The 12,863-nt window shown below is 41.1% G+C and overlaps 1 protein-coding gene across 1 annotated transcript in view; it reads right to left on the bottom strand.

Annotated features, from left to right (window-relative positions):
- The window catches only part of canx (calnexin), a 70,930-nt gene that overhangs the window by 21,367 nt on the left and 36,700 nt on the right, over window positions 1–12,863 (bottom strand). The window contains exons 3-11 of the mRNA XM_034182275.1: window positions 8,815–8,888; window positions 7,176–7,234; window positions 6,941–7,082; window positions 6,776–6,857; window positions 4,601–4,793; window positions 4,329–4,518; window positions 3,822–3,935; window positions 3,134–3,290; window positions 2,836–3,051 (exon numbers count right to left, since the gene is read on the bottom strand). Of these exons, the coding sequence (XP_034038166.1) occupies window positions 2,836–3,051; window positions 3,134–3,290; window positions 3,822–3,935; window positions 4,329–4,518; window positions 4,601–4,793; window positions 6,776–6,857; window positions 6,941–7,082; window positions 7,176–7,234; window positions 8,815–8,888 (1,227 nt within the window). The remainder of the gene's footprint in view (window positions 1–2,835; window positions 3,052–3,133; window positions 3,291–3,821; window positions 3,936–4,328; window positions 4,519–4,600; window positions 4,794–6,775; window positions 6,858–6,940; window positions 7,083–7,175; window positions 7,235–8,814; window positions 8,889–12,863) is intronic.

Below are 12,863 nucleotides of genomic sequence, written 5' to 3'. Positions count from 1 at the left end.
AGCGCTTTTCCATCTGTATCAGAAAAGCGCTTTACAATTATGCCGCACATTCACCCCGATGTCAAGGTGCTGCCATACAAGATACTCACTACACATCAGGAGCAATAGGGGATTAAAGGCCTTGCCCAAGGACCCTTAGTGATTTTCTAGTCAGACGGGGATTTTGATTTGAACATGTACAATGTGTACATGTTCAAATCAAAATCATTTGTTCACATTGTGCAAATCAATGATTATTCGTAGCTCACCCTCTGTATATTTGCACATATTAATGACTCAAATTTAGCTTCACAGAAAGTTAGCGTGCAAGCCAAAAAGTTCAGAGGTGTTACCAGGCTACAAAAACAGCATTTTCAGTTTTAGAAGTGATTATTTCTCACTAGCTTTTACATAATATACGAGAAACATGTATATAAAACACAAAATGAAGCGGTTATGGAAAAAGTACCAAATGGCGTCACGGTGCAGCTCTACACTGACTGGCTGTCATCCCCACCACTCAAAAACAAAACTGATCAGATTGAAATAGAATGTGACTTTTTAACCTCTTAAAATAGGCCACGGTTAGCCATCTTTGAACTTGTCCAAGCTGTGTCCCAAGATTGTTCCCTGTGAATTTGAAGACTCTGGGAGTAACAGGACTGGACTCGCGCTGAACAAAGAAAGACGAAAAGCCTTCACAATAACCCGATTGGCCATATTTGATGGCCTCAAGATGAATTCTGCTGGTCTTAATCTGGGATGGAAGAATTAATTCGCTGCAGTCTGAGGACAGAGACCAATCCAGGTCGGAGCAGGACCACCCAGAAGCCTTTCAAAAATCTACTGTCAGGGTGGACAGACTGCTGGTCAGTTTTGCGACACGGTGAATCTTCCTACATCTGACTCACAAATATGAGGTCTATTAGAAAAGTATCCGACCTTATTATTTTTTTCCAAAAACCATATGGATTTGAATCACGTGTGATTGCGTCAGACAAGCTTGAACCCTCGTGCGCATGCATGAGTTTTTCCCACGCCTGTCGGTTGCGTCATTCGCCTGTGAGCAGGCTCTGAGTGAGGAGTGGTTCACCCCCTCGGCGGATTTTCATTGTCAGGAAATGGCGGAATGATTTGGGCTTTTTTTTCCCCCCCCATCAGAATTCTTTCAGAAACTGTTTGAGACTGGCAGCTGGAAACCATTCAAAAAAATTTATCTGGCTTTCGGTGAAAATTTTACGGGCTTCACAGAGAATAAGGACTTACTACAGCTTTAAGGACGCTCGGCACGCCGCGATCAAGAGCCACAAACCACCGGATCATTTCTAAACGGATGGCTCTGTGGAGCCGGACCGTCGTGTGCACTTTCTCTGGTTATCACAAGAGCTGGACATCAACCATTTTCCGGCAGATTTCACTTTTAACAAGAGATTTTGTCATGGAAAGCCGAGCGGAGGCTTCGCACGTCACGACCGATTTGCTGATGGAGCGAGACAAAGGAACATCTCCGTTTTGGTCTCACAGGACGGCTTTGAGATGGTGTTCAGACAGCTGTTGGTGGTTTTTCCATCGAGTGATTATCCGAGAAATTGTGGATGTGCGGTGGCGGTGCTGCATGGTGCAAAGCAATGCCGTGATGAAGCCTCACAGGACATGTTCTGGCATGTCCAGGCACATCCACAATTTCTCGGATAATCACTAATCAATAATAATAATAATCAATAATCATCGTGACGCGCAAGCCTCCGCTCGGCTTTCCATGACAAAATCTCTTGTTAAAAGTGAAATCTGATGGAAAATGGTTGATGTCCAGCTCTTGTGATAACCAGAGAAAGTGCACACGACGGTCCGGCTCCACAGAGCCATCCGTTTAGAAATGATCCGGTGGTTTGTGGCTCTCGATCGCGGCACGGAGCGCGCTGCGCCGAGCGTCCTTAAACCTATAGTAACAGTCCTTATTCTCTGTGAAGCCGTAAAATTTTCACCGAAAGCCAGATAAATTTTTCGAATGGTTTCCAGCTGCCAGTCTCTAACAGTTTCTGAAAAAATTCTGATGGAAAAAAAGCCCAAATCATTCCGCCATTTCCTGACAATGAAAATCCGCCAAGGGGGCTGGACCACTCCTCACTCAAATCCTGCTCACGGGAATGACGCAACCGACAGGCGTGGAAAACTCGTACATGCGCACGAGGGTTCAAGCTTGTCTGACGCAATCACACGTGATTCAAATCCATATGGTTTTTGAAAAAAATAATAAGGTCAGATACTTTTCTAATAGACCTCTTATTTACTGCCAATGATGCTGCAGCTCATTAAATCGGGTCTATTTTTTGGGTCACTCAGTGGGTTCATTTACATGTGATCATCATTCCTCCAGTTGATCACAGCTTATTTACCGTGTGTGGTCACAACTGAAAATAAATTTAATCTTTCCAAAAATACATCCATTTTACATTAAAATACTTTGTGAAAAAATTTGGGAGGATATGGATTGTCGGCAGTAAGGTACGAACTGTTACCTCCATGAAAGCTCAAACAATAACCTTGCTTAAAGACTGATAAACGTCTTCAGATGAATGTAACAGACAATTTAAAAACTGCTCACAAAAACCTAAATTTTCCATTAAAAACCCCAACACTGTTCTCTGGACAGTTCAAGTTCATTAATTTGAACCGTAAAACAAAATGTACAGCAATTTAAACTTTTGTTATCGGTACAATTTATTCTCAAAACCACAGATGAAAGAAACTCATTTGTGGTACCTGCTTTTAGTGCCTTGCTTAATGGCATTTCAGATGGTCAAAGTGCAGGGAGCTCACAAACCACAGCAGGTTTTGAACGCGGGCGTCACGTACCTCAACAGCACCTTCTGCCGCCTTCTTCAGTCCCCAGCCGTCGGCGGCCCAACGATCAGCTGTGTTGCGGTCGTTGGTGATGAAGAAGTTGTCAAAGAAGATGTCGGATGTCATGGACCAGAGCTCCAGCCCCACGGCGCTGAACGCACTCATTCTGAACGGGTGCAGGTCTTCAAAGTAGGCTGGGTTTGGAATCTTCCTTGGTTTCCAGACACCCTGAAGGCAGAGTGGGATTCTGTGAGACAGGATCCAGTTTCACTGAATCTGAACTTTACCAACTCCTAGTAACACTGGTTACCTGGTAGTTTGGATTATCAATCATTGGTGCCTTCCACTTGCCCTTGTAGTTGGGATTGTCTATCACTGGCTGCTTCCAGGTGCCACAACCAGGGGAGGTCTCACAGGCAGGGTTAGGGACCTGTGGAGCTTCCCATTCACCGTCCATCTCCTCGTCCCTGAAGGAGAGAGTTTTCAGATTCATTATTTTACTTACCGTATTTATTTATAGGGAATAAGTAACCCCCCCCACCCGGCTCGGCGCACGTGCTTGGACTGAGACAAGAACATCAATGACATGTCAGCTGTGCAAACAGCTGTTAGTTTTTTCCCCTCATATTATAAGCCGATGTGCACCTCCCACTGTTTTCTGCTGCATTTACTTTTAGCATGAACAAGCACCAGTTATGCGAATGTTTTCAAATATTTAAAGTAAAATGCACGTTTCCCCACACGTTTGACTGTTTGGTGGCCAAAGGAAGCAGTTTAATTGCATTTTATGTAATTAATTAGCTCATTAGCTTGTGATTGCCAATGTTGTGTTTGCATTATAAATAAATGTCCTAATTAAATTCATATTGCTTCATGAAGCGGTAGAACCACATTTCAAAAACAAATGCAACTACTATGGTCTCGTATGAAGCCCAATCTGAACAGTGTATCATCTTTGGGTCAGGCCTGTGGTTGTTAAGTTTTATGTCAATCAGTACCAGTCTTCAGGTTTGACAGCGTCTGGGTCTCCGATGTACTCGGGTTCATCATCCAGCCAGCCGTCTGGTTTCACAGCATCTTCATCTGGAATCTGAGCGGGAGCGTCCTCGTCCCTGAAACCATACAGTGTGTCAGCGTGAACAAAGTACAGGAAACGCACAGGAATAGTCGTCAGACAGTACAACCTAGAGTATCAGAATTTAACCCTCTGAAACACAACAGTTAAGTGCCCCCCCCCCCCCCCCCCCGCAGTCACATTTCTACTCACTGTGGGCTCATCTATCACTGCAGTAGGTTATGCTAATGTTAGCACACAGCACAGCAAAACAAATGTCAACTTTAATATGTAGCAATAACATTGAAGTATGACATTAGCATGACAATGCTGCAGTTTCAATACTGAAAATAACTTGATATAACACTAACAAGAGTCAGCATCGCCTTGCACCCCCCCCCCCCCCCCCACCAGTTGGTTAGTTGTTGTGTAAACCACTTTGTGAACTAACCAGTCATCGGGTTTGACAGCATCAGGGTCCGGGATCTTGGCCCGCTCGTCCCAGTCCTCCGGCTTCTGGTCATCAGGATCCTCTATCTCAGCGGTGGGGTTGACGGGCGGAGTCATGTCCGTCAATAGGTTCCCGCTGTTCACCACTGTCTGGTCCACCAACACTTCATAACTGTTGTCGGGATTCACCACTAGAAGTCCAAAGATGCATCTTCAACACACCGCCATCCACAGTTGGTGCTTTTCTGCATGCTAGCGCGTTTAGCGTCTTACCCAGTGTGTAGAGGTGTGTCTTCTTGTCCGTGTAGTAGGCCCTCAGGTCGGCCTCAGGCTTCTTGGCATGTTTCTCTTCATACTCTCCAGTTTTGGGGTTTTTGTGTCGAAAGATGAAGTGCAGTTTGTAGTCTTCTCCACACTTATCAGGTCCAAACATGATGGTGTACGGAGTTTTATCCACAAACCCATCCTAGATCAACAAACAGGTCTCAGCTATGTTAAACTTTACTTATACATCTCTGCAGCACAGCAACATGTAGTTATAAGAGTTTATCCTCACAAATGGTTCTACAGGGGCTAAATATATAACCCCTGGCAATAATTATGGAATCACCAGCCTCGGAGAATGTTCAGTTTAATTTTGTAGAAAAAAAGCAGATCACAGACATGACAAAACTAAAGTCATTTCAAATGGCAACTTTCTGGCTTCAAGAAACACTATAAGAAATCAGGAAAAAAAAAATTGTGGCAGTCAGTAACGGCTACTTTTGTAGACCAAGCAGAGGGGGGGGGGGGGGGGGGGGGGAATATGGACTCACTCAATTCTGAGGAATAAATTATGGAATCACCCTGTAAATTTTCATCCCAAAACTAACCTGCATCAAATCAAATCTGCTCGTTAGTCTACATCTAAAAAGAAGTGATCACACCTTGGAGAGCTGTTGCACCAAGTGGACTGACATGAGTCATGGCTCCAACAGGAGAGATGTCAATTGAAACAAAGGAGAGGATTATCAAACTCTTAAAAGAGGGTAAATCATCACGCAATGTTGCAAAAGATGGTTGTTCACAGTCAGCTGTGTCTAAACTCTGGACCAAATACAAACATGGGAAGGTTGTTAAAGCCAAACATACTGGTAGACCAAGGAAGACATCAAAGCGTCAAAACAGAAAACTTAACGCAATATGTCTCAAAAATTGAAAATGCACAACAAAACAAATGAGGAACGAACGGGAGGAAACTGGAGACGTCTGTGACCGAACTGTAAGAAACCGCCTAAAGGAAATGGGATTTACATACAGAAAAGCTAAACGAAAGCCATCATTAACACCTAAACAGAAGAAAACAAGGTTACAATGGGCTAAGGAAAAGCAATCGTGGACTGTGGATGACTGGATGAAAGTCATATTCAGTGATGAATCTCGAATCTGCATTGGGCAAGGTGATGATGCTGGAACTTTTGTTCGGTGCCGTTCCAATGAGATTTATAAAGATGACTGCCTGAAGAGAACATGTAAATTTCCACAGTCGATGATATGGGGCTGCATGTCAGGTAAAGGCACTGGGGAGATGGCTGTCATTACATCATCAATAAATGCACAAGTTTACGTTGATATTTTGGACACTTTTGGGGATGTTTGGGGATGATGAAATCATTTTTCAAGATGATAATGCATCTTGCCATAGAGCAAAAACTGAAAACATTCCTTGCAAAAAAGACACATAGGGTCAATGTCATGGCCTGCAAATAGTCCGGATCGTAATCCAATTGAAACTCTGGTGGAAGTTGAAGAAAATGGTCCATGACAAGGCTCCAACCTGCAAAGCTGATCTGGCAACAGCAATCAGAGAAAGTTGGAGCCAGATTGATGAAGAGTACTGTTTGTCACTCATTAAGTCCATGCCTCAGAGACTGCAAGCTGTTATAAAAGCCAGAGGTGGTGCAACAAAATACTAGTGATGTGTTGGAGCGTTCTTTTGTTTTTCATGATTCCATAATTTTTTCCTCCGAATTGAGTGAGTCCATATTTTTTTCCCTCTGCTTGGTCTAAAAAAGTAACCGTTACTGACTGCCACAATTTTTTTTCCTGATTTCTTATAGTGTTTCTTAAAGCCAGAAAGTTGCCATTTGAAATTACTTTAGTTTTGTGTCATGTCTGTGATCTGCTTTTTTTCTACAAAATTAAACAACTGAATGAACATCCTCCGAGGCCGGTGATTCCATAATTATTGCCAGGGGTTGTAGTTCCAGTGGGTTCATTTAGCACTAATTCAAGTGACTTCAGTTTCTGTTGACGTCTCGCAGCGTTCCAAACAAAACAGCCTCACAATGATCAAAAACCTACAGATACAGTCTCCACAGCACTCGGGTTCGGTCAGAAGTCTGAGGTAAACATCACACAGGAAGTGAATATTTATGCAGAGTCACGGCTCAGTATACAGACACTGACCAGATTGAGTTCTGGAGTCCGAGTCAGCAGTTTCACGTAGGCTCCGCCGCAGTCGATACCTGACTGGAAGTTCACCTCGTACCTGAGAGCACACGTGCAAGTAGCATGTTACCATGCAGCACCCTGGAAGTGCACGTTAGAATGTGTGTGCGTGTATGCTCTTACTGGACAATGAGTGGGTGTGTGTCAAAGGTGAAAGGTCGCAGCAGGTGGGCTGAGATGGCATGATGCTTGGCCCGGGACTTTAGGACCAGACCTTTATCACCAGGAAGTGTACTTTCCTTCATCTCCTCCACTGCCCACATACCTGTCGACAGCAACATGCACATCAACAGCTGAGAATTAAAAACGGGGGGGGGGGGGGGGGGGTCGTCAGCGGTGGTCATAGTTCTGTACTTACCGTCATACTTGGCAATCTCTTCGTCAGCACCATCCTTCTTGGCCTTGGACAGAACCCACCTATAAACAACAGACACACTGTTAACATTCAGACACGTGTGGGTTTGGGCCAGAAACACCCAAATAGTTGCTGTTCTGGGATAAAGACCTGGACAGTTTTTGCCATTATTGTGGTCATTTCTCAGGGTGTAACGGTGAATCGTGAAACCTGTATTTATTTTAGAATTAGTGTTGTGATACCATGAAAACTCAAAAGAAATAATGAACTCTTGCAGAACAAACTATTTAAAAATATATACATATACAAAACGGAAACAACATCAAGGATGGACTGCAAATGGGAAATGGACTGCATTTTATAGAGCACTTTTCCATCTATATCAGAAGCTCAAAGCGCTTTACAATGATGCCTCACATTCACACAGACAGACACACACACACCAATGTGAGGGTGCAGCCATGCAAGGCGCTCACTACACACTGGGAGTAACTCATGGATTAAGGATCCTGCCCAAGGGCCCTTAGTGATTTTCCGGTCAGACGGGGGTTTGAATTTGGGATTCTCTGGTCTGAAGCCCAACGTATAACTACTAGAACATCACCTCCCCATGGATTACAATTTATACTTCAGAAAAATTAAGACATTCACCAGATGACTTTCTAAAAAATTAGGAACAGTGATGCCATATTTTGTGGAGCTGGCACAACATCACACACTTGGGCCTGGTTTCATAAAGCAACCTAATCTTTCAGTCTACAAAATTTTCTTAGTGGGCTACAGTTAGTCACCCAACATTAGATGTCTAATCACTGTTTCACATTGATGGCTAAACTTGCAGATTAGCCGTCTTACCTTAGTCGACTGTTTTCACAGGCATAACCTTGCGCGTGCTGTTGCCAAAAGACGGCTCCATGCTCAACAGTTTTGTTTGCTTCCAGGTTGGTTGTTATCATGAACTATCCAGCCTTTGTTTCGTTAACTGGCTTTATTAACATTTATGGACCCATACGAACTGCAGGACGATGTGCTTAGCACTTAGCCTGGCAGTTTCTTCTTCTACACTTTCAACCTTTGTGCACACAACGCTGCTCAGCATAACAGCAACGCCCGGTGGCTCGTGTGAGAACTGTCACAAACATCATGACAGTCATCTGCTGCAGCCACAGCCAAAAGCTCTCCTTTTGAAGGAACATGAGCGATGTAGGGCTGCTTTTGAGTGTTCCCATTTTTGTAGTGGTACATGGTGGATGCCATTTTTTGAGCTAAGACATTGAAGTTTTATTGACTAAAATAAGGTTAGCCTCCTCTGTACCAGGCTAAAAGGTTTAGTCGGGTAATGTGAAACTTCAGGCGACTAAGCACTCTGTGCAGCAACAATTATTGTCAAAAAACTAGTCAACTAAGTGAGTTTACTCACTACTATGAAACCAGGCCCTAATTATTACTACGAAATCATGAAGACTAGATGTCTCCTGGGAGATGTGGACGGAGTGTTGCTCTGTCTGGAGGATTACCAGTCAGGACCTGACAATGTTCTTTGAGGTGGTGGTTGTAGCCACATGTAGCACCACCAGGAGCAACCATAACCACACCATTTTAAAAATAAAGGTGAACGAGTATTTGTGCAACATACACTCACCCGTCCAGTGTCCCCCGGTCAAAGGTCTCAGCAAAGAAATGTTCTCCCTTTGGCTCTGGAGCTCTGTAGGTCACCTGAACAGAAAGCACAAAAATAAATACAAAAAGTAAAAAAAAAAAAAAAAGATGTATCAAATAGCCATTTGGTTCAAAATTTCTCAGTACCTTTAGATTGGTTCACAACAGGAAGACTAATTTAAATAATTTAAAATTGAAAGCAATTGTGAATGACAAATAACTGCAGTGTTGAATCGGGGGGGTGCACTGTGGTTCAGAAAACGTACACAGTAAAGGAAATGACTATTCAAAGAACTCAAAAATAATTATCAGTGTCAATTCAAATGGAACAATAGAAGTATTTATGGCACATTAATGCACCAACTTGTTTAACCTTCACTCACTTCTGAGTTTTCCTAGTTTTGACAGGTTTGGAGCCATCATCTCTTTTCAAATTGTCAGCCACCTTAAAATCATTACAAATGTGTTTTACTTCAAGATTAAGTTCTGATTAGTGTACATTTTGAAGTTAATTTTTTTCTTACATTAGAAAACTTGTAATTTAAATAGTTTAAATTAAAAAAGATTCTTGAGAATTATTTGATGTTCACCTGTAAATTTAACTTGCCTGTTGCGATAATTTCTTGATTAACATTATAAGGAACCATGGGCATTTATTTTTAGTCAAAAAAGTAAAAAGTAATGTGTACATTTTTAAGTCTGGTAGATTCATTCAGAAAATGTTGAAATGTTTCTGATGTGGAACAAGAAATACAGTATGGTGCTATTTTCTTTGATTACTTGATAGTTTAAATACAAAAATCTCTAAGTTATTTAAACTTGAGACTTTTCTTGTAGGTACGGAAATAAAAAACTGTGTAGCTTTATTTGGTAAAAATAAAAATAGGTAGAACAATTTACAAATAATGTTTACTCAGCTCGACAGTGATTGATTCAACATCCTGCAACTAAAAGCTAATGTTAGATAAACTTCAGCGCACTAATGTCACATATTTTCATTTACTCACCGCAGACAAATTTTTGTCCTTTGCTCAAACTTAGTAATCTTGTGGTTTTCACTCACAGATGGAGTTAAACTCTCATCTGTATGCTAATGGCATTAGCATTTTTAGCAGCTGGGAGCTTCACCTCTTAGCTCCACTTAATGCATGGGTTAAAGCAATAAATTTTCATCTGACAAATTTTTTCCTGGCAAAAAAAAAAAAAAAAAAAAAAATCAATGCCAGCAATTCCCTAAAATGTGGTGTAGTGGGGGCACACACTTTTTTCCTCAATAAATACAATAAACACATTATACAGCATACAAATCTATTCTAAATAGCCTCTAAGGAGAGACAGACAAAGCATAAAAAGAATGCAAAACTTGAACATAAAGGTACATAAAAGGCTGGGGTGTAATGTTGACTCTGGGGGGTCTGGGGGTGCCCCCCAGAACATTTTTTAAAGACCAAGTCAAATTTTGTGTATTCTGGTGAATTTTAACAGGTATGAAGCCATCTGAAAAAAAAAAAAAAAAAAAAAAAAAAACCTCACTTCAATCTCTGAAGTAAAAACACAGTATTGATTATGGGGGGTCTGGGGGTGCTCCCCCAGAAATTTTTTAAAAGAGCAAGTCAAATTTTGTATATTCTAGTGAATTTTAATGGGTATGAAGTCCTCGCAAACAAAGAAAACTCACTTCAAACTGTCAAGTAAAAATTCTTTGTCTTCTGTAGTATTTTGATCTGTTCTAATCCGGTGAATGCACCAAATGGGTGCCGTGTTTCTGGCTGTACAGTCAAAATACAAAATTAGGGCCTAAAGCAACTGACAACATTGTTCTGCTGTGCACAAAGTAACACTGTCACCAGTTTTGAAAATGTATGCGCACTGAGAAACTCAAAACTGGCTTATTCACATTTAATCTGTAAAATGCTCTCACTCATAAAAAACAAACTAGGGCTGCAACTAACGATTATTTTAGTAATCGATTAATCATTTTTTTTGTTTTGCTTAACTTACATGTGAGTTGTGCCATTATTTCTTGGAGTTATTATTAAAAGGACTATCACGCAACATCAGTGTTTGAGCTTGTAATCAAGTTATGATGTTATATTCTTGTCAAAAACATACCTCGAGTAATGTTTTATTTTGCACATACATACATCACTGACACACCAGAGATTTCCATCAGGTTTCACCCAATTATGAGCATTTTTAGATGCCTACAGCAACTATATCAACCACTGACAACATATTACAGCAAGAGTCCCCAAAAGTTTTTTAAAGGCCTGACTAAAGTGTAATATGTGATCTTTAATAAGTTATTTTCATGAAAAAAAAGTGCCGTTTACTGCATTTTATTTTTTTCTTGTGTAAAAACACAGCTTAGATGTGGTTTGACAAACAAATTGTCATTAAACTCAAATAAAACAGGGATGAAGTGGAGGTGTAAGAGTCATTAGGTGTTCACAGTTAACAGTTATTTCTATGTTTATTTATGTTCATTGTTAGTTGGTTTTACCTTTTCTGTTGTGTATTGTTTTATCAGGTTCTTTTTGTCCGTTTCTCTAAAATTGTATTGTAGCAATATTAGTTATTACTTTTGTTGTTGTTGCTATTATTAATATATAAATAAAAAAAATTACAATTCGTAATACATTTGACTTTTACGACAACAAAGGCTAAGCCATTAATTATTTATTATACAGAAAACATGCACACAAACTGTGCTGAGATGCTAACAGCTTAAAGCTAACTAACATTGAAAACGCGCTAGCATCGGTCCCATTTAAGTTATAAAATACATCAACTGTTTTAGAAGACCATAACAGCTTGGTTTAATATAAAAAAGGTAAATATTACTCAGACATATGCTCTTTAGGGTTTTAGCGGAGGGAAATTAAGATAAAGCGAAATAATACTACAAACCATTGAAGCAGTGAGACGGATCATTGCTTCATTGGTTCAAAACAAAGCCACACCCCGATCTACTTGGGGAAGGTCGGCCAATGTTCTCACGAAGACAGGGAGTGACGGTGACGTGGTGACGGAGAACTTTAACCATTGACTTAATGAATGGTTACTGGAGGAAAAATGCAGCTCATAACTTTTTATGTCCACAACAAAGTAAACTGTTAGGGGAACCACCGCACAGTCCCCAAAAATATGACTTAATAAACTCCCAAAACCAAAACAAAATAAACCGTCTTTGGAGATGATTGGCGGCTTGCAAACCAATGTGTTGCGTTACTGCCACCAACTATTTGGGTGTGGAACTGAATGGAACTAAATGAATGGATTCTGACTTGTGCTACCAAAAGTAACAGAAACGCTCACCACGCGAGTAAAAACACAGATTTCTGGTAATTTCCAGAAAACTCATCACTGACTATCTGACTGACATCACTGACTGTCATCACCGTTTTGTAGACAGACCCTGTTCAGACTGAGGTTTGGTTTGTAACTGAATATGAACAGTGCAAATCTGGTTTAAGCAGATTTTAAGTCTGATTCACTGCAGTCTGAATGCAAATGCGGCTTGAATCCAGCTAGCTCGGGACATGACGTCAAACTATGTCTGTGCTCTTTTCTTTTATTTGCTGCTCCCCCATACCAGAAGTCCACATGCATACACCCACGCCCATTCCGATGTCAGCGTCAAAAAAAGTTATAGCAGAACTGACGTCCTCTGCAATGCCAGACTGCAGGTTGATGACGTGAGCTTCAAAAATTTACTTTTGTGTAGTTATAAATTAATTCCTTTCTGAAATATCACACAAATTCAGGTTTACCTTTTTGAAAGCGTCGACTCTGAAGTTAAATAATCCATCAAGATGTCCGTTATTCCTAATTAGTAAACATAAAACGGCAGCGCACATGCATGACTTGAATTTGGACACAAGTAGGAGCTCGGGACATCAGGCTACGTTTGTGCACCCTGCATCTACTCCAGTCAAGCAATTTCTCTGTGGGTCCTTATCGCCACACAGACTCATGTTCAGATGTCAGAAAAGCGTCACAGCATTCAGACAGGAAGGTTTGTTGTGCACA

This window comes from Thalassophryne amazonica, chromosome 11, assembly GCF_902500255.1.
Source record: "Thalassophryne amazonica chromosome 11, fThaAma1.1, whole genome shotgun sequence".
NCBI classification, from domain to species: domain Eukaryota; kingdom Metazoa; phylum Chordata; class Actinopteri; order Batrachoidiformes; family Batrachoididae; genus Thalassophryne; species Thalassophryne amazonica.
This window is presented reverse-complemented; position numbering and strand designations above follow the sequence as displayed.